At 52.5% G+C, this 26,691-nt stretch overlaps 1 protein-coding gene across 2 annotated transcripts in view; it reads right to left on the reverse strand.

The window, feature by feature from the left end:
- GSPT1 (G1 to S phase transition 1) overlaps nt 1–26,691 on the reverse strand; it is a 548,341-nt gene that overhangs the window by 193,224 nt on the left and 328,426 nt on the right. For both annotated transcript variants that reach the window (XM_078663168.1, XM_078663169.1), the window contains exon 11: nt 16,029–16,109. In XM_078663168.1, coding sequence (XP_078519294.1) covers nt 16,029–16,109 — 81 coding nt within the window. The remainder of the gene's footprint in view (nt 1–16,028; nt 16,110–26,691) is intronic.

Raw genomic sequence — 26,691 nt, forward strand, 5'->3', positions numbered from 1 at the left:
AAAGTGAGGTATCAGTGCTCATCAACTGTGTAGGTTTCTGATGCTTTTTGGAGCAGTCGTTTTCCTCGGAGCTGCAGGCAGGCTGCTAGGGCCAAGTAAGTTGGGCCTAGAGTCTTCACTGCAGTGATGTCTTCGGGATTCCAATCTTCTCAAGTTGTCAAGAACAGCAAGTTGGGTTCAGGGCTTTTTAGGGAATCTTGAGGTGGTGACCAATGGACTACTCACCTTAGGGTGACTACACCATTGGTGTGCTCACCCCACATGGAGGAGTGGGCACATTCCCTAACCCTGATTGCAGGACACCTATGTGAGAAAGTGCCATCTTTCTTGCATGGTATGCCCCCACTTTTTGCTGAATTACTGTATTGTAGACTAAACCCAGTTGGCATCTCGGGCCACATGTCAGCCCTTGGCATCAGCCCTAGGTACCTGATGGGACAGTTACCAGAGAAGGCCCCTACGGGCTGCAGCACTTATTGTGCCACCCTTAGAGTCCCTGCACCATGACACACACACACACTGCCTTTGCAGGCTGAGTGTCTGGGTGCAGAACAAAACAGTTGACATGGCCCACATCCCTGTGTGCCATGCCCACAAAACACTGTCCTGGCATACCTCAGTCAGCCCTCTAGCTGGGTGCCCTAGGCCAGTGGTCTGGGTACAGGTGAATGAGCCCTGTACCCCTACAGTACCCAGGTCCGTTCCCGGGCACTGTAAGTGCAGTGCTGCCATTAAGAGTATATGGTGCTGGGAGGTTGTCATCACGAACTCCACAGCACCATGATGGCTGCACTGAAGACTGAAGTTTGGCATCCAGCTTCTCAGCACATTAAATCCACACTGATGCCAGTGTGGGATTTAATGTAAAATGCAAGACAGAGGGCTACTTAAAGTTGCCCCCTGAAACTAACCCACAACCCGCGTCCTGACTGAGAGGCTGCTTAGGCTGCCACCCAGCAGACATGTTGCTGGATCCCTGGGTAGAGAGCCATCCGCTCTTGTGGGCCTACAACAATGCACATCCTGGGGAGAGGTGCTAGGTCTCCTCCCCCAGGATGGGCAGGGTAAGCTTTAAAGGCATGCCGCCTTTGTGAGCTTCTCCAGGCCACTTGCTGTACTCAGCAACTGGCCCCCACCGGTTCTGACCCCCCACTCTGGAGGGAAGACAGGCGGGAAAACCAAAGTGAGGAAAGGGGGTGTGCCAGCCTCTGCCAACCCCACCCCTCAGGTGAGGGAGGCGAGGTGAAGCACAACTCCAGGCTCTCGCCATCTTGGGGATGGCGAGCCCTACCTAATCAGAGACAGGCTCCTGCCCCCTCCCACTGGAGGGGCAGGATAGGGGAGTCTACTCACCCCAGGGAAGGGACCCATTGGGTCCCTAACCTTCCCCTACCTGTAACGCCCCTAACTTTAGTATTTAGGGGAACCCTGAACCTTCCTTCCTCAGATCACGATTCCGAAACTAAAAAGAAGAACAAGAAGAAAGAACACCTGCTGTGCAGCTACTAACAAGGACGACACCAACAGGCATGACCCAGCCCTACCAGCCTGTCGACCCTCGAACCTGCTCCTGCTAAACCCCGGCGTCTCCAGTGGTCAGCAACCTCGAAAACCCCGGAGGACCTGACTGCCTTACTCATCTAAAAACTGGGACTCCCACGAGCAATGGTTCTGCTCAAACAGCAACAACCCCTGGTGCCAGCCAGGTACAGCGAATCCAGCATACTCTGCACCCGCCGAGCCCGGCCTGTGTCACAGTGAACAAAGACCACGAGGACGCCCCCCGGTCACTGACCACGAATCCAGCACCCAAGGACCCTCCTCGACGCTGCCTGCAGCATCACAACCAGGGACCGCTCCAACCGCGACCAGCAGTTTGTAAGATTTACAGACACCAAAAGACACCCCTGCACCTGGCGCCCCACGGCCCCCTGTGCCCAACTCCAGGGTGTCTACCCAACCTACAGCTTCCCAACTTACCCCTCGAAGTGGTGGTCGCACCTGAAGAATCTCCGTCCTCGAGCCTACAGCCTTTGTTCATCTTGCAGCTTTCCCATTGAAATCCATTGGGCGCCAGACTGCCCAAAAGCACCCTGCACCCAGCCGCCCGAGTGCCACTGGAAGTGCAGCATCTGTTCTATTCTACTTTCCCCACTTGCCCTGATTAAGTGACCAGGAGCTCTGCTCCCACAGCCGTGTGGCCTGCCTGCTAGCAGCCACCAACCAAAGGCCCCCTGCCCGCCATAGGCTAACATTGGACCTACTCTCTCTGCACCCTGCTGCCCCTGAGGGTGTAACAACTGTACCTACCTGACCCTGGGAGACCCCTGAGTCTTACCCCAGACCTTAACTCTGCCAGTCGAGTACTTACCTGAAAGTCGATAACTTACATTTTCTCCATAGGGTAACACTGGCTGGTTTTCACTTGGAAATTCTTCTAAGTGTCGAGTTTTGAAACTTTTAAATATTCACTAAAAATCATCCGATCAACGAAAACGAAATTACTCACCTGTTACCAGGGAAGATCCCAGTGCTGGATCTTGGTGCCCAGCACTGACCTTACAAAGTAATTACAACTGTGATATTCCGATAACTTGATTTTCCTCCATAGGACAACATTGCCAGGTTATTTCCAGAAATTCTTCTAAGTGCCGATTTTTGAAACACAAAAATATTCCTTAAAAATCGCATGTTTAACAAAAACGATTTCTGTCAACTGTTTACAGGAGATGCACCAGGGCTGAATACAGGATCCAGCCCGGAGTAAGAAAAACCTATGCAAAGTAACAAATAGTTAACCTGTCGGTGTAGTTTTGCAGCTTGAAGATCTTTCTGGATTCACTATGCTGTGCATTATTCCGTGGTCTAGTGGTTGGGTCCGGAATCGTAGTCTTTTCTTTTTTTTTGTAGCCCAGGTGGGCGTCGACGTCCCGCCTTTTGGTGTACTTCCTGTGACGTCGGCACGCTTCTTGCGGAAGCTCCCACCCTTGGGCGCCATCTTCGGATTGGTTTTTTCGTGTTTTTTGTGTTGTGTTTGTGAATCCTTTGGCAATGTTTTCTATTTCTTCTTCAAGTAAGTGATTCTTCCGCTTTGTCTCTTAAGGTGTCTGTTTCTATATTGTCCTTGTATTACCACCTTCTTCTCCTGCCTCATCTTTCTGGCGGAGGTGGGTGGGTTCGCTAGTGAATCCAGAAAGATCTTCAAGCTGCAAAACTACACCGACAGGTAAGAAACTATTCGTTTTGCAGCATGAATCTTTCTGGATTCACTATGCTGTGCATAGACTTTGTAGCGGTTTGTTACGTTTGTGGCAGCTGGGTGGAAGAGGAGCGTTGTTTGTTGAATATATGTTGAAGTACCTTCTGTCCTACTTGTGCTTCCTTGTTCATTTGTATATCCACGCAGTAGTGCTTAGTGAACGTGTGCACTGAAGCCCATGTTGCCGCCAGGCACATGTCTTGAATGGGTGTGTTAGCCACGAAGGCGATTGCTGCTCCCTTCTTCCTGGTAGAGTGGGCTCGTGCCCCTTCTGCTAGTTCTTGGCCTGCCTGTTTGTGGCAGAATTGTATAGTTTGTGTGATCCATCGAGCGACGGTTCCCCTTGTTACTGGTCTACCCAGGAAGCTGCTTGCGAAGGACACAAAGAACTGCTTTGTTTTTCTGTGCTCCTTGGTTCTTTCCATGTAATGCATCACTGCTCTTCTAGCGTCCACTGTGTGCAGTGCCCTCTGCGCTTTCTGAAAGAAACTTGGTATCTGTATTGTTTAGTTCATGTGAAACCTTGACACCACCTTTGGCATAAAGTGTGGGTCAGTTCTCATTACCACTCTATCATTGTGTATCTGAATGTAGGGTTCTTGTAGTGTTCGCGCTTGTAGTTTGCTTGCCCTGCGCAGCGAGGCGATAGCCACCAAAAAGGCTGTCTTCATTGTCAGCATTTGTAGGGGGCCTTACGGATGGGTTCAAAGGGCGCTTTCATGAGCTCTGTTAGGACTAAATTAAGGTCCCATGCCGGTGGCGGCATCCTTTTAGGTGGTGCGATCCTTTTTGCCCCTTCCAGGAATCGCTTTACTACTTGTTATGTAAAGAAGCTCTTTCCTGTCTCTCCTCTTGTGTAGACTACTATCGCTGCTAGGTGTACTCTTAACCAGGATGAACTTAGTTTTGTTTTCAGCAGTTGCGTGAGATATCTTGGCACCGTTGATTCCCTTGTCATCTTCTTGCATAGTTTCTTCTTGCTGCACCATTGTGTGAACCTTTTATATTTTGCCACATCGCATTTACGTGTGGTAGGTCTCCTAGCCTCTCGTAGCACCCGCAGGGTGCTCTCAGGAAGTCTTAGATGTGCAAACTCTATGTACTCAGGAGCCATGCCGCTAGGTTGAGGCTCTCCGGCTCTGGGTGCAGAACTTCTCCGTTCTGCATGGAGAGGAAGTCTTTTCTTTTCCCAAACTTGTGGGGTGGTCCCTGTGCCATTTCTTTTATTTGTGAGTACCAGGTCTACCTTGCCCACTGTGGTGCCACCAGGATCAGTGTCATGTTGCTGGTCCTGCACTTGTTGAGTACCCTGGGTATCAAGGGTATCGGGGGGGAAAAGCGTAGGCAAATGTTTTCGACCAGCTAGCTTATCCATAGGGCATTCCCCTGGGATCATACCCCTGGTTGTCTGGATGCGAAGATTCAGCATTTTGCATTCTGGTGTGCTGCAAATAGGTCTATCGTCTGAGTTTCCCACCTCTTGAATAGCCTTTGCATTTCCTGTGCGTTGAGTTCCCACTGGTGGGATGCGGACGTCTGTCTGCTGAGCCTCTCCGCTTCCACATTCTCCTTCCCTGGTAGGTGTATGGCTAGCAGGTCTATTTTGAGCGGGTTGCCCCATCTCCATATCTCCTGTGCTAGGTTGGATAGCGGGGCGGATTGTGTTCCTCCCTGCTTGTTGATGTAGAACATCGTTGTTGTGTTGTCTGTTTGTTTGTTTCAACACTCTCTGCTTGTACAATCTTTTCTGGAAGGCCTTCAGAGCGAGGAACAGTCTTCAGCTCCAGGTAGTTGATGTGTCTGACCGCATCTGCTGGAGTCCAGACGCCCCTCACCCTGAGCTGCTCATATGTGCTCCCCATCCCATCTGGGGGGCATCTGTTGGGTTTCGTGGTGTCAAAGGCTTTCCCCTTGTTATGTTCTCCTTGTTCCACAATGCTATCTCCTCTTGCACTGTGTGCGTTACAACCACTAGATCTTCCTAACTCCCTGTAGCTTGTGACCATTGTTGTTGCAGCCATTCCTGGAATGGTCTCATGTGTAGCCGTACATTGGGGACTAGGTGTATGCAGGACGCCATCATCCCCATGATCTTGCTTGCTGTCCTCACTGTCAAAGCTCGCCCCTTCTGGTATTGACGGGTCTCCTTCAGCAGGGCCAGTGTTCTGTTGTCGCTTGGGAACACTTTGCTCTGTATGGTGTTGATCTGTGCCCCCAGGAAGGTCTTCACTTGTTCTGGTTCCATTGAGGATGTTCCCCAGTGTATGGAGAATCCTAGATCAGTTAGCGTTTTTGTGACCCGCTGTGCATGCTCTTTGCAGGTCTTGTGGGAGCTTGCTTTTATGAGCCAGTCGTCGAGGTAAAGGTATACATGAATCCCTTCCCTCCGCAGGTACACCGCCACGGCTGCGAGGTATTTGGTGAAGACCCTTGGTGCGGATTTTAGTCCGAAGGCCAGGGCTGTGAACTGGTAGTGTCCTTTGTTGAGGGTAAATCTTAGTAGATGCTTGTGCTGCCTGTTCATGGGAATGAGCAGGTAGGCATCTTTAAGGTCTATGGTGGAAATGAAGTCTCCGTCCTTTATCTGAGGAATGACCTACTGTAGGGATGTCATTTTGAATTTTTGCGTCTTTATGTACTTGTTCAGGATGGGTCTTAGCGTTTCGTCCACTTTTGGTACCAGGAAATAGTTTGAGTACACTCCCTTGTTCCTTTCTCGTAATGGGACAGGTTCGATGGCCTCCTTTTGGAGGAGTTATTGTGCTTCTTCTAGGAGTAGCGCTTGCCATTTCCCTGAGTGCGTCCTTTTTGGGTTTCTGTTCGGCGGTCTCTTTTCCATCTCTATGCAGTATCCGAACTCTATGATGTTGAGTATCCATTTGTCTGTAGTTATTTTCTTCCACTTCTGGAAGAAATGTTTTAGACTGCCTCCTACTGGTGTTACATGTTTGTTAACATTTGGCTTGTGTAACCCTCTCTTTTTGGTCTTGTGGTGCGCCACCCTCGTATGAGTTGCGTGGGTGGGTACGCTACACGTGGCGGAGTCACTTTGAGGTGGGTTGTTGGCCCCCCCCCTCTTCTCGTATGTCCACGTCCATTCGCCCTCCCGCGAGGACTGGCCCAGAGACTGGTACTGCCAATTTTGTTTTTGCTGTCCCTGCTGGGCTCGACTGTCGCCTGGTGGGTTTGCTGGAATGTCTGGTGTGACGTTCCCGGCTCGTTTCCCCCTCTTCCGTTCGGTCCCTGTGTCGGGGTACCCCTTCTCATCCCTCTGAATTGCAAGGCCCCCATGGACCTTGCAGTTTTGTTTTGCTTTCTTGAGCTGGGTGAGTTTCTCATCCACCGGCGCCCCAAACAGTGTCTCTCCATTGAAGGGAGTGATCAGAATGTTGCTCTGTACTTCTGGCTTGAAGCCGGAGATCCTGAGCCAGGCATTTCTTCTCTCTGACTCCTATCATCATCAGCGTGCTGATGTCAGCCCCATCCAAGGCTGTTTTCAGGCAAGAATTTGCAATGTTCTTTCCTTCCTCCACCAGGTGTGAAGCTCTTTGCCGATATTGCTCGGGAGCTGCTTGAACAGCTGTCCGACCTCGTCCCAGTGTTAGTACTGGTGCCTGTTCAGTAGGGCATTTGAGTTCGCCATGCGCCAGTGTACCGCTGCGTAACTCTCCATCTTTCTCCCCGTTAGGTCCATCCTCCTGCTTTCTGTGTCTGGTGGGGGCCTGATGTTGTTGGGACGTTTGCCCTCTTCCTGGCTGTTGACGCAATAATGGAGTCCGCTGCGATGGATCCCCGGATGTAGGGAGGGTCCTTAGAGGAGTGCTTATAATTCTTCGCCGTCCAAGGCGTGATTGCCCTCCATGTCACTGGGTCTTTGAACGCCTCCCTCCCTTGGTCCATGACACTCTGAAGCACGGGGAGGAAACAGCTCCTTGTTTGAGTGGGGAGCAGGGTTTCCAAAAGGTCAGCCTTTGGTTTTTACTCCTCCAGTTTGACTCCATAAGCCGTTGCCCCATTCCTGATGACCATGTTATAGGCCCCAAAGTCATCCGGCGGCGAAGGCCTCGAAGGATACGCCTCCACGGGCTCTTCTGGGTATCGAGGTCCTGCCACTCCAGGTCCTGCGTCAAGGATGCATAGCCGAAGCTCGTTCCCTTGTCATAGTCTCCCTCTTCCTCGTAGTAGAGAACCTCTTCCTCTGGATGTTCCTGGGGTTCGGGTGTTTGGCAGCTCTTCGACGTCAAACTGCTCTTCCCCCTCTATTTCAACGACGGTCGTTGGCGGCTTTGACGGGATCGTGAATCTTTTCATTTTCTCGTCGAACTCTCTTCCTTTGCAGGATGTTCTCAATTTCGGCCTCGAGACTTCTCTTCTTTCTCTCCAGCTCGGCGTCGAGCGTTTCGGCCGATCTCTTCGACCTAGTCGTCGAAGCAATCTTCGAGTCCTTCTCTTTCGAAGTCGAGCAGTCCTTTTCGGGGACATGCTTCGACGACCTTGGCTTTTCGCCGGACTTCGCCGCCTGGGAGTCCTTTTCGAAGGATCCGCTGAGCTGCTTGTCCTTGGATGCAGCTACGGCCGCTGGACTTTTCGGCGCCAGTGCTCCCTTTGAGGACTTAGACTGTTTTTCGAGAGTCTGGTTCAGGCCTTCGAGGCTCTGTCGAGGGTTTAGGGGTCGACGTCTCTCCTACCTCTTTAGACGTTTTCTTATCGGTCTACGACAGTGTAGTCATCTGATCCCTCAGCGATGTTGTCCTCTTTGTCGCTGGAGAGGTCTAGGTCCCGGAGCGACGGAGGATGGCCCTTGCCTTGCATGTTGTAGTTGGCTCTCCTCTGTCTCTCTCTCTAACCCTAATTGTTTTTCGGGGAGAGGGCGGAGAAGGCGTTTCAATCCTTGCTCTCATGGTCGACCAGCAGGCAGAGGTTGCAGATCGGGTGCTGGTCCTTCTGCGCGTATTTGTGGTGGCAGTTATGGCAGAATTTAAACTGTGTCTTGTCCATTCCTGCGCTCATGGGGCCCCCTGTGTGCGCATTCTCAGTTGGACGTCGAAGATCTCGAAGTTCTCCTTCGTAATCCCGGCTTGGTGATCTTTTCTGTGAAAATTTAGTCTTTTTCCTCTTCTTTCTTCCAAAAAACTCTGGAGCCTCTCTGACGATCCAGACCCAACAGCGGAAAAAAGAATCTGAAGATGGCGACCAAGGGTTGGAGCTTCCGCAGGAAGCGTGCCGACGTCACAGTAAGTACACCAAAAGGTGGGACGTCGACACCCACCTGAGCTACAAAAAAAAAAAAAAGAAAGAAAGAAAGAAAAGACTACGATTCCGGACCCAACCACTAGACCGCGGAATAATGCACGCATAGTAAATCCAGAAAGATTCACCCTGCAAAATTAATATTGCATTTACTTAAAATTCCCATAGGGCACAATGCTATTATTGTGTTAAGATTGTGTGGCATATTGCACCAACTGTATCTATTGCACTGAAGCACAAGTTACTACTTGTGTAACGATATATCTGTAAGAGACATTAGTTAGTATTAGATTCCTTACCTTAGAATATCCCCGGGCGTCAGACTGGATCCGGAAACTTTTGCGTAGCAGCACCCTTACGCGTCGGTAGGCGTCGTCTGCGGCTCCGCGTCCGTCGTAGGCGTCGTGATGACGTCGGAGTACTTAGACGCCGCCTCCGCGTGCTGACGTCAGTTCTTAGACACAGCTTTTCCGCGCCAGAAACGCAGAGCCATGTTAAAAACCAACACTGGTGCCATTGAAACTAGGGCCCTGAAAGGGGATAAACCTAACCCTAGATATCGGTTCGCAGAACGGGGAGGATGGGTGAGTCGGTAAGGAATCGAATACTAACTAATGTCTCTTACAGATATATCGTTACACAAGTAGTAACTTGTGCATCTGAAAGAGACACAATAGTATTAGATTCCTTACCTTAGAATAGATACCCCAGCAATACCAACCCCGGTGGTGGGTCTGCGAACCAATAATCACACCAGAAAGTCCTGGAGGACGGAACGGCCAAAGAAGCCATCCCTCCGGACTTGGCTGTCCAGGCTGTAGTGTCTTGCAAACGTGTGCAGCGATGCCCACGTAGCTGCCTGACAGATGTCTTGTAAGGGCACTCCCCTGCCCAGGGCAGTGGTAGTCGCCGTGGCTCGGGTAGAATGAGCCCGCAATCCAGCAGGGGGCTCCTTTCTAGCCAAAGAGTAGCATGCCTGGATACACAAGATGATCCACCGGGAGATGGTCCTCTTGTGCACAGCTTTCCCCTTCTTAGCGCCCACGTAACCAACAAAGAGTTGGTCATCCACCCGGAACTGGCGTGTGCGATCCAAGTAAAATGAGAGCGCACGTTTTGGGTCCAGACGGTGGAGCCGCTCTTCCTCTTTAGAGGGATGCGGTGGCGGAAAGAAGGTAGGCAAAGTGATAGACTGCCCGATGTGGAAGGCCGTGACAACCTTGGGCAGGAAGGAAGGTTTGGTACGCAGCACCACTTTGTCCGGATGGACAGAAAGGAAAGGTGGAGTGCAAGAAAGGGCCTGGAGCTCACTCACTCTCCTGGCAGAGGTGATGGCAACCAGGAAAGCGGTCTTTAGAGTCAGAATGCGAAGAGGACAGTTGTGAAGTGGCTCAAAGGGAGCGCACATCAGAAACGTAAGAACTAAGTTCAAGTCCCACTAAGGCATCACAAACGGAACAGGAGGAAACGTGTGTGTGATGCCCTTAAGAAATCTATTTACAATAGGGGACTTGAACAAAGAAGGTTGATCAGGTAGCCTGAGAAAGGCTGAAAGGGCAGAAAGGTAGCCCTTGATAGTGCCCAGAGCAGAGCCCTGCTGGGCAAGAGAAAGAAGGAAGAGAAGAACCTCATAAAGAGGGGCAGCAAGAGGATCCACAGCCTTTGCGGTGCACCATGCCACAAATCTGTTCCACCTGCAGGCGTATACCGACTTTGTGGAGGGACGCCTGGCTGCCAGAATGACGTTACAGACTTTAGGAGGCAAGTCAAATGGCCTCAACTGTCGCCGCTCAATCTCCAAGCATGGAGGTGGAGCCTGAACAGGTTCGGGTGGAGGACCGTCCCCTGCTGCTGCGACAGAAGGTCCTCCTGAAGAGGCAGACGAACCGGGGGATCGACTGACATACTGAGTAGCTCTGGATACCAGTACCTTCTCGCCCAGTCCGGAGCCACAAGGATGACTTGGGCCCGGTCGCGATTGAACTTCTTCAGCACTCTGGGCAGAAGTGGTATAGGCGGAAAGGCTTACAACAGACAGCAACTCCACTCGCGACGAAAAGCGTCTCCGAGCGAGTGCCGCCTTGGAAATTCCAACGCGCAGAACAGATGACATTGCGCGTTCTCTTCGGTGGCGAATAGATCTAACCAAGGCTCTCCCCATTGCTGAAAGTGGCCTTGCGCCACGTCCGAGTTCAGACGCCATTCGTGATCCATCATGCACCGACGGCTGAGCTCGTCCGCCCTGGCGTTCAGAGAACCTGCCAAGTGTTGAGCCACCAGGGTCACGCCCTGGCGTTCCAGCCATTGCCAAAGGCGCAGAGCCTCCTGGCAAAGGGTCCACGACCCCACCCCGCCCTGTTTGTTGCAGTACCACATGGCGGTGGTGTTGTCCGTGAACACCTGCACTACACTCCCCCGGACAGAGGGGAGGAATGCCTTCAGTGCTAGACGAATCGACCGCAACTCCAGAAGGTTGATGTGGAGCCGGGCCTCCGCCGGAGACCAGAGTCCTCTGATCTCCGTCTCTCCCATGTGGCCTCCCCAGCCCTGGAGGGACGCGTCCGTCACAACTACGTGCTCCGGTTGGGGAAGGGAGAGGTGTCTGCCGCTGACCCAATCGCGATCCGTGAGCCACCACTGCAGCTGTCTCCCAGTGCCCTCCGAGATCAGGACGTGGTCGGACAGGTTGCCTTGATGCTGGGCCCACTGAAACTTCGGGTCCCACTGCAGAGCCCGCATCCGCCACCTGGCGTGATGCACCAGAAGGATGCAGGAGGCCATCAGCCCCAGAATCCGCAGCGTCAACCTGACCGAGACCCGGGATAACGGCTGAAAGATGGGAATCAGAGCCTGAACATCCCAGACCCGCTGTTCGTGTGGATAAACCCGAAACTGCGCCGAGTCCAGAACCGCTCCGATGAAGAGGAGCTTCTGAGAGGGGCACAGGTGTGACTTTGGCACATTGATGGAGAACCCCAGCTGGTGCAGGAGATCTGCCGTAGTCTGGAGGTCGCTGACGACTGTCTGGGGCGAGCCCGCCTTCAACAACCAGTCGTCGAGGTAGGGGAAGACTGAAACCCCCTGCGCAGATGAGCTGCGACCTCCGCCATCACCTTTGTGAACACCCGTGGGGCGCTGGTAAGGCCGAAGGGGAGCACGGTAAACTAAAAATGCTAATGGCCAACCATGAACCGCAGGTAGCGCCGGTGGGCCGGCAGGACGGGGATGTGGAAATAAGCGTCCTGCAAGTCCAACGCTACCATCCAGTCTCCTGGGTCCAGGGCAGCTAAGACCTGAGCCAGTGTCAGCATCTTTAACTTCTCCTTTCGGAGGAAGCCGTTGACGTTCCGTAGATCCAAGGTAGGGCGTAGGCCCCCCTTGCCCTTCTTGGGTACCAGAAAGTAGTGGGAGTAGCAACCACACCCTACTTCTGGCCCAGGAACGCGCTCGATGGCCCCCTTGGCCAAGAGGGCCGTAACTTCCTCTTGCAGAAGTCGCAAGTGATACCCCGATACACGGCGGTTCTGAGCTGGCATGGCTGGAGGAGTCGCCTCGAAGGGGAGGGAGTAGCCCCTTCGGACGATTTGCAGCACCCACCTGTCCGAAGGGACAGTGCGCCAGTAGAGGTGGTGATGGCGAACCCTGCCCCCCACTGGCGTCACATGGGCCTGAAAGCACGGACTAGGAGGGTTTTGAGGCGGATGCTGCGGGGGAAGGTGTGAACTGACCTCGCCGTTGACCCCTACCGCCCGGATGGCGATTCCCACGGCCGCCGCCGCGTTGGGTACTGCCCTGCGGAGCGTGGCTAGCGGCACGTGTGGGTGCACCCCTTCCGTGGCCACGAAAGGAGTGAAAAGCAGCAGATTGCTGGCGCGGGGCCGAAAGGCCCAAGGACTTGGCCATAGCCCTGGAGTCCTTAAAGCGCTCGAGCGCATGGTCTGCTTTGTCGCCAAAGAGGTGACGGCCATCGAACGGCATGTCCATGAGTGTGTTCTGGACATCTGCCGAAAAGTTGGCGGACGTCAGCCAGGCAGCCTGACCGCCACCGTCGTTGCCATCGCTCTACCTAGTGAGTCGGTGGTATCCAGCCCACACCAGATGGAATACTTGGCTGCATCCCGGCCCTCCACAAGGGCTTGGCCGAGTTTGGCCCGTACCTCCAACGTACACTCTGGCAGCACTTCCGCAACCGTATCCCACAGAGAGTGGGAGTAACGACCCAAGAGGCACGCGGTGTTATAAGACCGCAGTCCCAGACTAAGGGATGAGAAGATCTTTTTACCATACTGCTCATACCTCTTGGATTCCCTGTCCGGCGGAGCCGACGGGAACGCGGTCTGGGAATTAGAGGCCTGGATGACCAGGCTCTCGGGGGTGGGGTGGGTGGACAGAAAACATGGGTCGCCCGGGGCTGGGCGGTGGCGTCTGGCCACGTTCCTATCTACGGGCGAACCCGTAGCGGGCTTGGACCAAGTGCCCAGAAGAACGTCGGTCATGGCCTCATTAAAAGGCAGCAGAGGCTCGGCCGAGCTGGACTGCGGTTTAAGGACCTCAGTGAGGAGGTTAGTCCTCACGGCCGCGACGGGGAGCTCAAGGCCCAAGGCCTGGCAGCCCTCATAAACACCACACTATATGTTGCCCCCTCCTCCGAAGCCACGGTAGGAGGGGAGACAAAACCAGTGTCTGGAGAGGTGTCCAGACCACTGGCCTCCCCAAGGTCTCCTGCCCAGTCCTCATGAGACGGACACTCTCGGGTCAGAGGGTCCTCAGACCCCTCCCAATCCTCCTCTTCACCCATCTCCTGATGCTCAGGGTTTTCAATCAATGGGGCCTGTTCATAGAAGTGAAACTCTCCAAACGACGTCTGGAGCGGCGCCCATCGGGCCGTCCCGACGTCTGAACAGGAACGAAGGTGGAACCGGGGACGGCCCCGCCCGAGGACGGTATCGGAGGCGACACCCGATGGTCCGACGCCAGGGAGGTCGTAAGGTCCACCGGCGACGATCCAGATCCCGAAGAAGGTCCAGCGGCGTCCCGCGGCGCCGGGCCCGAATGCACCGGGGCCGCTGAACCCTGCGGCGCCGGGCCCAAAGGAGCCGGCGGCGTCGGGAGAATGGGGCCTAGCGGCGCCGGGCCCGAAGGCGTCGGCGGCGTCGAAGCCCCCGACCCACTAGAGGCCCCAGACAGGTCCGCTGGGCCCGAAGGCGCCGGGAAGCCCGTCGGAGGAGAGAGGTTCCTCATGGCCATGAGGAAGCGCTGGATCTCCTCCGGCGCCGCGTTTAGCCCAGGGACCGTAGGGTATGGGGCTGGATGCGGCGCCCGCGACTCCGACGGAGCCGTGTGGGTGGTGTCACCCAATCCCCCCCCCCCCCCCCCCCCCCTAGCCGCATCGCGCGAGCGTCGGGGGAGTCCGAAGAGCGATGACGCCGCTTGGACTTCTTGTGCTTCTTACCTGACGACGACTTCAACCCGGAGGAGTGCGGCCTACTCTCGGAACTGTGGTGGCTCCGAGCCCGCGACCTGTCCCTCGACCTCCCATGGGATCGGGACCTCTCGCGGTGCGGGACCGACTGCCGGAGTTCGAGTCGCCTGCAGGACCGCTCCCGCCTGGCTTTCGAAGATAGGGCCCGACAGTCGGAGCAGGCCTTGTCGTCGTGGTCGACGCCTAGACACGTTAGACACAGGTGGTGAGGGTCCGTGACCGACATCGTGCGGTCGCAATCCTCGCAGTGTTTAAAGCCAGGCATCCCTACGGCACCGATCGGAGTCGAGAAGACTTTGAAAAATGATCAAAAAGGTCCAAAAAGTTAGTCAAAAATTGACTAGGGTTACTGCTTTTCCCAGATCTGCGCTTGATGGCGCGGAAAAAAGAAGAACGGACGTCAGCACGCGGAGGCGGCGTCTAAGTACTCCGACGACATCACGGCGCCCACGACGGACGCGGAGCCGCAGACGACGCCTACCGACGCGCAAGGGTACTGCTACGCAAAAGTTTCCGGATCCAGTCTGACGCCTGGGGATATTCTAAGGTAAGGAATCTAATACTAACGTGTCTCTTTAAATGTGCATTCAGTGAGCTCACTTGGTGCCTGTAGAGTCAAGTGAATCCAATCAAGCAGCCCATCATGATCAGAAGAGGTGCATGTCTAACTGCCAGACTGGTCTTTAAATGGTCTAAGCTACAGGCGATTGATTTTCAGGTACATGAGTATTTACCAATTCAAACACCCCGGAATCTAGGCCTTTAAGATGTCCGCTAAGACATTTACTAGAAATTGCAACCACAATGTTATGTATACATTCTACTGCAGCATCCCCAACTCAGGTTTCGAAATCCAAGTCAAGTAGGGCCTCTGAAGGAAAAAACAAAAGTAGTATCCACTGAGCTCACAGTGACAGCTTCAACTTCAAAACCACCTACGCATGATCAAAAAATATGCACAGTTGATGTAGATGTACTTCCTATGAACAGATCAATAAACCATATAAACTGGGAAGCCTAAATCTCCCAAAGACAACCAGGTCTTCTTGTTTGACTTGCCGGAGTAAGACCATTGTCATCGCTTTGTGATGGTTAGTTAAGTGTCTCCTGCCAATTCTTTAACCCACACACGTTCCAGATCTATACTTCTGTCAAAAGTGTGGACCCCCCATCGAACACAGCATATATTTGTTTGTGGATGAGCAAAATTCTGTGCAAAACCACAAATGTGCTTGCACTATCGCAAAAGGAGCAACCCTGTGCAACATGCGAGCCTCTTCTGACACCCCAAATAACCCTCACCCACACACCAACTATAGATACAATATCACTCCCCCTTAAAGCATCTTCACTCAAGCAAGAGAAGTAGATGGTGTTTTAAACAGAAAAAAGTATTGCTGCTAAACTTTCTTCAGCTTTGATCCAGATACATGTTATGTGCTACCACCTTTTGAAGGTTCTTTAACTAACTTCATAGTGACAGGAAATGTTCAGCTACACAGACCAGAACAGCAAATTAAAATAGTATGCTTCTTCCACACCATGACATGTTGATCAACATCACATTGTAAATGTAAATGTGTAAATGTGTGGGACTATTAAAGCGCACGGCTGCCCGTAAGCGTCCCGGTGCTGAAGATCACTGGGGAACCAGTCCTGGCTTTCCCTGTGAGATGGTCCCTTCTGGGTATCTCCAAGGTGAAACCAGGCATCCCCGGCGTCTGTGGGGGGCCGTTGTAGAGATGAGGCAAGCTTAATGCCCAGAGTTGCCGAGTGTGATCCCTGGTTAGAGTAGGCCCCGAGGTGAGAATTGTCGAGTCCGCTGACCCTGGTCCACGACTCTGCCGCGTCGGGAGTTGAACCCTGGTCCCGGGCCGTTCTCTGCTTCCGGGTCTGCCGCCTCTAACCAGTGAGCCACACCACTCCACTAGGAAAACAAGCAGTGCTGTTTCAAGGTGCTTACTCTAAAAAAATGCTTCCGTAAATAAAGGGCAGCTCCAAATACACAGTTGTGGTGATATTATACAATTGCCATACCTTATTTGGCATCATAACCAACTGCTGTCCTTTACAAATAGACCCAGATTCCAGCTTTCCCAGAACCACCGTTCCCATGTCCTGTGTGAAAAAGGTGATGCATTTAAAACATTATGATTATTTTTAAGTGAACATTTAGCTTAATCACCTACAGGCATGTTTCAAAACAGCAGATAACTGCATTGGTGCTAATAAGACTGCAAAATAATTGTGTGGCATGTTAATACAAGTAAAAAGCACACAACAGCATAAATCCTGCAGATACAACACATTACAGAAGGAAGCATACACCATGAAATCAATCAATGTGAGTGACTGATTGAAGCAGCTTCATCAAGCAAACTGATAGTCACTGTAACAAAACGGGTTTAAAGAAAGAGTTACTTACCTTCGGTAACTAAGTATCTGGTAGAGACACAGTCTAGCCGCAGATTCCTTAACTTAGAATATCCCAAGGCGTCAGACTGGATCCGGAAAACTTTCCGCAGCAGCACCTTTGCGCGCCGGGGGGCGGTGCCGCACGGCTCCACCCTGACGTCGTCCACAGAGGGAGACGTCATCGGAGCCAAATACACCCCTCGCGGCGCACTGTCAGTTTTCGTCTGAGAAACTTCCCACGCCACAATGCGGAGCAACCTCCAAAAACAGAGAATATGGGAACAGTGTGCAAAAATGAAGAAAAATACAATCATAAAGGACAGTGCCAAACACTGTATCCTGAAAACTAGTAAAAGGAACGAAGCAGACCACCGCTCTGAGAAGCAACCCCACAAATGTGAAGGCCAACCCACCTGTGGAGGTAGATGAAGATGTGAAAAAACAGCATGGCAGATGACAAAGTCTGCAATTATAATGTATAACAGTTAAGGACAACAAGCCACAACATAGGATCAAGGACAATTTCACCAGAAGACGTCACCAGAAAGACGTCGTAACCCCAATAAGAGACCCATAGAATGTGGCAGAGCCCATAGACTTGAATGGGTCGCAGGGGTGGTAAGAGACCCCAAGGCGACGGAGAAGAGGAGAGCAGGAAAAAACCTTAATAGATCCCACACAGTACAATCCAGGCACAGGGTTGGAAAGGACATGACATATGAGCACACCGCCAAATCACGTGAATGGGCGGAGTAGAGCAATGAAAACAGAATGAACATTTTGTGTCGGAGTGAAGTGAAAACGTCAACCCGTAGAAAGGTCAAGGCACCCGGGAGGAGACTATAGAAAACTCAACCTGACAAGGTCCTCTCCCAACGGGGAGGACGGGCGGGCGTTAAGGAATCTGTGGCTAAACTGCGTCACTACCAGATACATCGTTACTGAAGGGAAGTAACTCGTTCAACTGATGGACATCTAGCCACAGATTCCTTAACATGGTATACCAAAGCCATATCCACAGAGAAGGCAGGTCTGCGAGTGAACCCCATCAAGTTATCGAGGGAACGTAGCAGTCAACAAGGTGACGAAACTTGGGGCCACAAGCCAGCGCAGCCACACCAGACCATTAAGCTCATAAAAGAGCGGAAAACATGGGGAGGCAAAGGCACCACAAGCTGTCCGAGAACAGCATGAATATCCAAGTATGTTGTAGGAGAGTAGGGTCTGCAATCCTATGATCACCCGAGATTTTTGCTTTTTGCTTCACTGGTTTACGACTTTCCCTGGCTGTGGGCCTGCTAATCAGACCCACAGCCTAGCTGTTCTCTCTCCTCCAAATTGTACCCAGGTACTGAATTGGCACTGGGCCCTCTCTTGTGTCCCTGTAACCAGGGCAGAGGTGTACCCAGAAGTCTCCCAGGGGCTGCAGCATGTATTATGCCACCCCTGGGTTGACTAACTAAATCAGACACAACTGGCTGCTTGACAGCTGGGGCAAGGTGGTGTACACACCCTTTGCTGTAGATTGAATATGCTACTTACCAGTATGCATCTGTTCTTGGCATGTAGGGCTGCTAACATTCATATCTTAGCATTAGATCGCCGCCTAGTGTTGGGTCCGGATGATCGCACATTGTTGTCCTGGAAGAGTCTTCGAAGTATCCTGAGATAGGTGGCTCCTCCCCTGGACTACAGTGCGCATGGGCATCGGCTCCATCCCCAGATTGTTTTTCGCCATTGTGGCAGAAGATGGAGTGAAAAGTGTAAAGGATGTCCATGCTAATGATTGAATACAATAGTATATCTGCAGCTGCGACAGGCACCGGGGAGGAGGGTGGGCGATATGAATGTTAGCAGCCCTACATGCCAAGAACAGATGCATACTGGTAAGTAGCATATTCAGTTCGAGGCATGTGGGCTGCTAAATTCATATCTTAGCATAGAATACATAGCAGTCCCTCCATCAGCGGCGGTTGCCCGTGCCAGCTGCAGAAACCTGAAAAAGTGTTTTGAGAACAGCTTGTCCTACAGCAGCCTGCTGCTTGGAATGTACATCAACACAGTAGTGTTTTGTAAAGGTATGTGGTGTAACCCACGTGGCTGCTCTGCAAATATCCTCTAAAGGAATGTTCCCTAGGAAAGCCATGGATGCCCCCAATTTGCGTGTTGAGTGCGCCCTTGGGGGTATCGTTAAAGTGCGCTTGGCCTTTTGATAACATATCTGGATGCACTTAACAATCCACCTGGCTATTCCTGCTTTGGAAATAGGGTTGCCTTTGTGTTGTGGTGCGAAGGCAACAAAAAGTTGTTTTGTCTTTCTAAAGGGTTGTGTCCTGTCTATGTAGTACATCAACGCCCTCCGTACATCTAAGGTATGGAGCATTCTTTCCGCCACCGTTTGTGGGTTTTGAAAGAATGCCGGCAAGTCAATAGTTTGGTTGAGATGAAACTGTGACACCACCTTCGGAAGGAATTTGGGGTTAGTGCGTAGCACTACCCTATTTGGATGAATCTGAATGAATGGCTCTTGGATTGTGAGCGCTTGTAGCTCACTAACACGCCTCAGTGACGTAATAGCTATTAGGAAAGCCACTTTCCACGTTAGGAACTGGAGTTCACATGAGTGCAGTGGCTCAAAAGGTGGTCCCATCAGTCTGGTGAGGACCACATTGAGGTTCCACACCGGAGCTGGTGGTGTTCTTGGGGGAATGACTCGTTTCAGGCCTTCAAGAAAGGCTTTAATGGCAGGCACTCTGAAGACAGAGAGATGCTGCCTGTTCTGAAGATAAGCCGCTATGGCGGATAGATGTATCCGAATGGAAGTGTACGCTAGATTGCACTTGTAAAGATGCAACAGGTAGCAAATGATGTCAGGGATAGATGCATCTAGCGGGTTGATGTCATTGGCTGTACAGTAAATGACAAAACACTTCCATTTCGCAGCATAGCATGCTCTGGTAGTTGGCTTCCTTGCCTCCTTGATGATGTCCATGCATTCCGGAGGTAGGTTAAGGTAACCAAACTCTAGGACTTCAAGAGCCAGATCGCCAGGTTGAGCTGTTGCGGATCTGGATGCTGAATTTCTCCATGGTTCTGCGTCAAAAGTCTGGGTGTGAGGCGCAGTCTTTGATGCGGTACCACTGAGAGTTCGAGGAACGTGGTGTACCATGCTTGGCGCGCCCACGTTGGAGCAACTAGGATGAGAGTCATTGCGTGCTGCCTTAGCTTTCTTGCCACCAGCGGTATCAGAGGGGCTGGCGGAAAAGCGTACGCAAATTTGCCTGACCAGTTCATCCATATCGCATTCCCCTGCGACTGTGGGTGAGGGAACCTGGCGGCAAAGTGTTGGCATTTTGCGTTTTCTTTTGTTGCAAACAGGTCTATCTCCGGATGACCCCACTGCTGGAAGTACGGGTGGAGGACAGATGGGTGTATCTCCCACTCGTGCATTTGATGGCTGTACCTGCTGAGCAGATCCGCCATCTGATTGTCCTTTCCCGGGAGGTGTTCTGCCATGAGGAAAATGTTCCTCTGAATGGCCCACTTCCACATGCTCTGAGCCAGATGAGACAGCTGTGGCGAGTGGGTGCCTCCCTGCTTTTGAATGTAGTACATCGCGGTCATGTTGTCCGTCCGGACTAACACTACCTTGTTGCACAGATGTACAATGAAGGACTTGATCGCCATGAAGATTGCCATCAGTTCCAGATAGTTGATGTGCATCTTTTGTTGCTGCGTCGTCCATAGTCCCTGCAAAGTGTAAGTGAGCAGATGAGCTCCCCATCCCTGGAGAGATGCGTCCGTTGTCAGGATAATCTGTGGCACTGGCTCTTGGAACAGTCGGCCCTTGCAAAGGTTGTGTGGAGTCCACCAATGCAGAGAGTCGTATGCCCGACTGGTAACCAACACTAGGTCTGTCAATTGTCCCTGAGCCTGTGTCCACTGATTTGCTAAGCACTCCTGGAGCGGGCGCATATGTAACCGTGCGTGAGGGACTATGAAGATGCAGGAGGCCATCATGCCTATCTACTGCATGAACACTCTAGCTGGAAGCGAGTGTTGTGGTCTGAACTTCTGGATTAGAGACTGCATGCTGTCTATCCTGACTTGGTTTGGCTGAGCCATGGCCGTCAGGGTATTGATCGTCGCACCTAGAAACTGCCGGACATGTGCCGGCTGAAGATGCGACTTTGGGTAGTTCAACGAGAAACCTAGATTGTGAAGGAGGTGAATGGTGGTCGACATGTCCGCGGCGCACTGTTGTTCCGACTTGGCTTGAACGAGCCAGTCGTCCAGGTAGGGGTAGACATGGATGTTCTGCCTCCTGAGGTGCGCTGCTACTGTCGCCAGACATTTGGTAAACACCCTTGGGGCTGTGGTGACTCCGAAGGGTAGGACCTTGAACTGGTAATGCTTGCCTTGAATAGTGAACCTGAGGTATTTCCTGTGGGACGGGTGTAGTGGAATGTGGAAATAAGCATCCTTGAGATCCAAGGTTGCTAAGAAGTCCCCTTGGTTTAACAAGGGAAGAATCTGTTGCAGTGTAAGCATATGGAAATATTCTGATAGTATGTACAGGTTGAGGGGACGTAGATCTAGAATGGGTCTGAGAGATCCGTCCTTCTTTGGAATAAGGAAGTACAGGGAATATACCCCTGTGCCTTCCTCCTCCACCGGCACGAGCTCGATTGCGCCTTTTTGCAGCATCACCACTACTTCCTGCTGCAATAAGTGCAAGTGCTCTGCGGACATAGGCCTTTGCCTTGGCGGGATGTTGGGTGGAGTGGATTTCAACTCTAGGCAATAACCATACTGGACTAGTTGTCGCACCCACCTGTCTGTGGTGATGTTTCTCCAGACGGGCAGGAACTGCTGCAGTCTCCCCCCGACAGGTGTTAAGTGGTCGGGGGGCAGTGACAGAGAGTCACTGTTTGCTTGGGGTAGAGGAGCGGGAGTTGTTGTTTCCTCTGCCGCGACCTCTGTTGCTGTTATTTCTGTAACCTCCCTTGTTCTGTTTTGTGAACGAGGATTGTGCTCCACCTCTTGAGAATTGCGATTGTTGACCCACTTGTCCTCTGGTGACTCCACGTGCACCTGAGCGACGAAAATTATTGCCACGAAACTGTTGTGACTGTAGGGCCCCCATGGACTTAGCAGTTTCTGTGTCCTTTTTTATCTTTGAGGGTGGTGTCAACATCTGGACCAAACAGTCGATCAGGATTGACTGGCTGATTAAGGATGGTTGTCTGAATATCGGGTTTAAACCCAGATATGCGGAGCCAAGCCTGTCGTCTCAGCATGACGCTAGTGTTGATCGCCCTAGCTGCTGTGTCTGCGGCGTCAAGTGCACACTTGATGGCTGCGTTGGAGATCAATTTGCCTTCCTCTATAAGCAGTTTTGTGCCCTCTTGAAACTGTGGAGGCAGGTGTTGTACAATCTGCTCTAGGGTGTCATAATGCGCCCTATCGTAACGTGCTAAGAGTGCTTGTGTATTAGAAATACGCCAAAAGTTAGCAGCCTGTGCAGCCACTCTTTTGCCTCCTGCCTCTAGCACCTTGGACTCCTTATCCGAGGGAGGAGCTTCACCCGTTGTTTGGGAGTTGGCCCTTTTGCGGGCATTGGCGACCACCAGGGAGTCTAGCGGCAACTGTCCCCGAATGTATGCAGGGTCTGCAGGTGCTGGTCTGTACTTTTTTTCAATACGTGGATTGACCAGTCTCGCCCTGGTAGGTTCTTTAAAGATGTCCGCAGCATGTTTGAGGACTCCCTTGAGCATAGGCAGTGTCTTTACAGTCCTCTCAGAGACTGAAAAGGTGTCAAAGAGAAAGTCTTCTTCAACCGGGTCAGCATGCATGTCCACATCATGATTAGCAGCTGCCCTCTCAATTAGTGCATGAAAACCTGCAGAATCCTCTGTTGGGGATGCACGTGCACTGAAAGGTTGTGGGTCTTGCCCCACACTCTGGGTGCCTTGGTCACCAATGTCATCATATGCATCTGGATGTGCATCTGGTTCATTGATGGGGAAGGTGTACTGGTCCTCTTCATCATATCCCTCACCCTCAGATTGTTCTGGTGAGGGAGTAGGGCTTCTTCTAGGAGGAGGCTGGATAGGCTCTATGAGGTTAGAAGCGTCCTGAGGAACCCTTTTCTTCTTTAGTGGGATGACATAGGAGTCCAGAGGCTCTGAAGTGATCCTTCTTTTGTATAGGGTTAATTTGCCTGTGCTGGCGTCGATGAAGTGCTCAGAATCGTCCTCTGATTCGAGTTCTCGACCTGAAGGTGCTCCTGCCGTAGAAGAATCCGACTTCTTTGGCGTCGATTTCGTGGAAAAGGCCTTCGGAGCCTCTTTCGGCGGCAGAAGGAAGAGAAGCTTACTCTTAGGCTTTGCCGGAGCGTCCTTCGGCGTCTGAGGCGACGGCAACGGAGCCGACGTAGCAGCGGCCTTGTCCCTGATTCTCTGTAGCGAAGCGGCGATGGGGGACGCTTCACTCACAGTGGCTTTTGGCGCCGACGAGGATGACTTGACCTTTCCCTCGGATCCGACGTCATGGTGGCCTTTCTTAGGTTTGGACGCCGATGCAGTTGTCGCTGACCCAGAGTCCTTGGATCGATGCGCAGATGTGCCAGCTGTCGATCCGTGCGCCTGCGTCGGTTCCGTGTCCACTACGCGACCGACTAACGGAGTCCCAGGCGTAACCGGAGCCGTGCCGCTGGCCTTGGCGTGCTTAGACGGTGTCGCCGCGGTTGATCCGTGCCGACCACCCTTTGTAGAGGATCCCTCCTCTTGCGCCGATTTTGACCCTTTGGAATCGACCGACTTCTTTGGCTTCTGCGGACCGGAGGTCGACGGAGCCGATGCGGCTGCGGGTGCAGTAGTTTTCTGTGGACCGGCCGCCATTTTAGGGACGCCCGAGTCCATAAGTTTCGGTTTCGTTTTCGGGTCGGCCATTTTAGGTGTAGTCGACACCGTAGGTTTCGGTTTCGGTTTCGATGTGGCCTGCTCAGCAAGTATGTCCGTGGCCGGGCCTGATGGCGGGGCCGTGGCTTGCGGCACGGGGTCTTGGGTAAGGCCGACTGGCGATACCGTGACCCGATCGTGATCCTCGAAACCTTCGGGGCATAGCTCGTCCCCTGAGCTATCTTCCGCGGCCCCATAAATCTCTTCGACGTCCCCTACCTCGTCGACGTATTCAAGGCCTTGATCCGCGACTCCGTCGTCATCCACCGGATCCGCCTCGACCTCCGTTTCGGGTGGGGATATCTGGAGATGATGACCCTGTTCATCTTCTTCTTGGTCGCCGAAGATGTTCTCAGGATCCGGGGCCGCTTGTCTGGCCTCCAGGCGCACCGCGCGCCGGAGCTCAAGAGTCTTCTTAGACCGGAACTGAGCGCAAGCCTTGCACTTGCCGTCGTCGTGATCCGGTGAAAGGCATTTGTTACAGACCGGGTGCAGGTCTATATGTGGGTACTTAGACCCACAGAGCGGACAGTACTTAAACGGACTCCGCTCCATGCTGGAAAGTTGCGGTCGTGTCGCGATGAGAAGGCCTCGACGTCCGAAGAGTGAAAAACTCCGCTGAATCCGACTCCAAGAGTTGGAAGAACTCGAGACCGTGCGCAAACAATACCGACGCTATAAAATACAAGACCTTTTGGCCTTAAAAAGTCAGTTTTACTCGGTTCCGACAAAGAGAAGTTGAGACCGCATCCGAACCCAATGGCGGAAAAAAACAATCTGGGGATGGAGCCGATGCCCATGCGCACTGTAGTCCAGGGGAGGAGCCACCTATCTCAGGATACTTCGAAGACTCTTCCAGGACAACAATGTGCGATCATCCGGACCCAACACTAGGCGGCGATCTAATGCTAAGATATGAATGTTAGCAGCCCACATGCCTCGAACATAGTATTCCTATATCTAACCCTAAAATGGACACATATATTCCTATCAGTCACTCCTATGCCAGGCCTTAACAATCCTGAAGGCAGAGTGCTTGGAATAATGTGAAATGGTGCTCTGGCATGAGCTGAGCCCGTTTGCAGCTTGCGGAACCAAGTCCTAATAGCTGTTCCATGATAACGCTATACCATATACTCTTAAGTGCATTATGTACCTCGCGGTCATATGCTAACTTTGGTATAGCATTATCAAAACATGTCGAGTAAGGTGTCATACGAATTGGAATACTAACCCCTCGCCAATTCTGGCGACGGGGTTAGCATTCCACCCTTCTAGAGGGACACGACATGTATGTAACCTGTAACCCCGGTTAAAGTCTGACATAGCCTCAGCTTCCACAAAATGGATGCTGCCACCGAGACACAAGTCTGCCCTCCTGCTGCTGGGAGTCCTCCCAGCGCGGGAGGCAAGGACAAAGGGTTTCCTGCCAGGGGCGGTGCCAGCACCGTCCCAGACAGGATTTTGTGTATCCCAGGTAGGCAGGGCTATAGAGGAAGGTGACTGCAAGTGGCACCACGGTGCTCACTATGCATAGGCCGGTCTGAACCAGTTCCAGGGGCACACCAGCCCCTGAGCTGGGGAAAGTCCGGCTGGGGAGAGGGGTGTAACCACCCCCCTCCTAGTCCCACCCATAGGGCAGGACTTAGTCGCGTGCCAGCCCCCTTTTGCAGGATAAAGGTAGGAGCAGGCCCCCTTCCAAATTAGATCATCTTTGAATCCTGAAACTACTTTCCACGAAAGGAACTCAAGACTCTTCCTAAGATTTCTCCCTTGTGACTAAGGAGTAGTCACCCTGCAGCAGCAGGCACCATCCAAGCATCACGGTCTGCTGTAAGTCTCTCCGCCGGATCAAGACTGCCCAGCTCGACGAGAACCGGCTTCCCTGGCACCTCTGACCTCTACCTACATCATCAGCCCAGCTGAGACCCGTGGGTGCGACGAGACCTCGAGGGACCGGCCATCTTCAAGACTGCATGACGCTTGCCCGCAACGACTACGGAGGGATCCTCACGTGAGTGCTTTGGGGTACGAGAAGCCCCAACCCTGAGCAGCTCCAGCACCGAAGTCCAGCCCCCTTGCATCCACGAGATCTGCGTGGGGCCCTTCTGCTCTTTGCTGCTCACCGCGTTGTCCAGGTCACTTGCCCGTTGGCTAGTGGCCCTTCTGACGACGAACTACGACAACACCGCTGGTCTGGTTGCTCCAGACTGGCCCTTGCTCCCCTCCAACAGAGGAGTACCCCGGACCCTCCTGGTCCACTCCAGACGCCATTTTGAGTCCACCGCGTGGGCTTGCATTTGCCAAGAGTTGTTGCCCCAAACCTGGGTCCAGCGACGTCGACAGCAGATACCTTCGTGGGACAGCTCGCCCCTCCATCCTGGTCGCCGACAACGCCTCCTGGTCCGAGAGACTGCAGAGCCCAGCGTCGCCCACTCACCTGGTCGAGGTGACTTCGTCCGGTGCCATCCTGGTGCCCACCTAATCACTGGCTAGTGATTCAGAACTTGGTCCCCTCTGCTTACAGGTCTTCATCTTCATCGATCCAGGCTTGGATCACCACGAACTTCTTCACTGGTCGCCTGCCAGCAACTTCTTTCTTCAGGCTCCATAGACTGCAACGAGGATCTCCGACGTCTTTTCAGCCCTATGCAGCCGCAGCCCCTGGGCTAGGTAACCTGAGCATTTCGGTGCTCCAGCATAGTCTAACTATCGAAGTGTCAGGATCCTTTGTCGTTCAGCTCTACTTAGTCGGGTTCGCCCGAGAACACTAACTTTGCTTTTACTAGCCTCCATAGACTTTTTCCCGCCTTACGCGTGAGAGTTCCCACTCTGCACACGACGTCCCTAGGCCTCCTGCTTCTAATCTAAGGGTTCAGCACTGTAGGTCTAGCGTTTCTAAAGTCTATAAGAGTAGTACTTACCTGCTAGTAATTTCGCATTCCACTTCTTGTGTATATGGTTTTTCGTGCCCCTCGGGCATTTGTGTAAATTGTGCGACTTTAAGTATTTCTTTAAGAGTTTTGTTGTGTGCTTAGCTCCCTGTCTCATAAAGAGCCAGGGTAGTCTTGTTATAAATAAATATTCGTTTATTTTCATAACAACTTGTGTGGTGTCCTTTCACTTGGTGTTCAAGGGGGTATATGTGATGGTAAAACAGCTGGCTTAACACGCCCTCTAGAGTTTAGCCTAAAGACTGCACGTGTCCATGCTACTAGGATAGCTGGTCTATCAGGTTGACTTACAACCAAACATCAATAAGGGTTGTTTGGACTGATACATAGTGATCACTAGAATAGTGAGCACTGCATATCAGGCCAACT

This window comes from Lissotriton helveticus, chromosome 10 (assembly GCF_964261635.1).
Source record: "Lissotriton helveticus chromosome 10, aLisHel1.1, whole genome shotgun sequence".
Classification (NCBI taxonomy): Eukaryota; Metazoa; Chordata; class Amphibia; order Caudata; family Salamandridae; genus Lissotriton; species Lissotriton helveticus.